The sequence below is a fragment of the Aureococcus anophagefferens genome, assembly GCF_000186865.1.
Source record: "Aureococcus anophagefferens unplaced genomic scaffold AURANscaffold_576, whole genome shotgun sequence".
NCBI lineage: Eukaryota > Pelagophyceae > Pelagomonadales > Pelagomonadaceae > Aureococcus > Aureococcus anophagefferens.
In genome coordinates, this window is record NW_008705989.1 from 5,977 (window position 1) to 6,726 (window position 750).

General features: G+C 67.2%; 1 protein-coding gene across 1 annotated transcript; it reads left to right on the forward strand.

The window, feature by feature from the left end:
• Positions 1 to 235: 235 nt before the first annotated feature.
• On the forward strand, positions 236 to 750 carry AURANDRAFT_68908 (hypothetical protein; the record flags this gene model as incomplete). The annotated part of the gene is made up of 2 exons (XM_009044640.1): positions 236 to 552; positions 720 to 750. 2 exons carry the CDS (start codon positions 236 to 238, stop codon positions 748 to 750), a joined length of 348 nt encoding a protein of 115 aa, XP_009042888.1.

Consider the following 750-nt stretch of genomic DNA (forward strand, 5'->3'; position numbering starts at 1 on the left):
CACACTCGAACGCGTGCTCGTCATACGCTGCGTGGCCGGGGCAATCCTTCGTCCTCTTGGCGCTCGAAACCACGTGGGGTGGGCACCGTACCAGCGCACCCGCAAGGTCTTTCCGGTCCATCCACGACGCGCGACAGCCTCCCGTGGTCCACCAGCGCCAGGAGCACTCACGCGCGTCCTCTGGCAGCTCCGAACAACAACGCCTCTGGCAGCTCTCCGCACACAGCGGATCGCCATGGGCAACTACTTGAGCCGGAGGAGCGCCGAGGAGCGGCTCGAGGCCCGGGTCGCCTACCTCGAGGCGGAGAACGCGTCGCTGCGGCGCGCCGCGTCGCGCGGCGACCTTCGCGCGCCGCACCACCGGCCGCGGCTCCCGAGCTGGGACTGGGAGTTCCGCATCCCCAGCGACGTGCTCATCCTGTGCCTGTCGCGCGTGCCCTTCGACGACCTGGGCAGCGTGCGCGCCTGCTGCGGCCGCTGGCACCGCATCGCGCGCGAGGAGTCGTTTGCGCTCGAGCGGCGGCAGACAGGGCAGGACAAGGGTGATTCAACGTCGCTTCAACGTGAGTGTTCCGCGCGCGCGCGTTCTAAAAAAAGCATCCACGCTTCGAGACCGTTCCGAGAGATGATCGCTCGTCCAAAAATCAGCCGAAACGAGTGGAAACCGGCCGAGAGAGGAGCCTTTGAAGTTGGGAATTTCGCACCCTTTTGCTGCCCAGGCGGCGGAGCGGCTTCGCGGAGAGCCGCTGA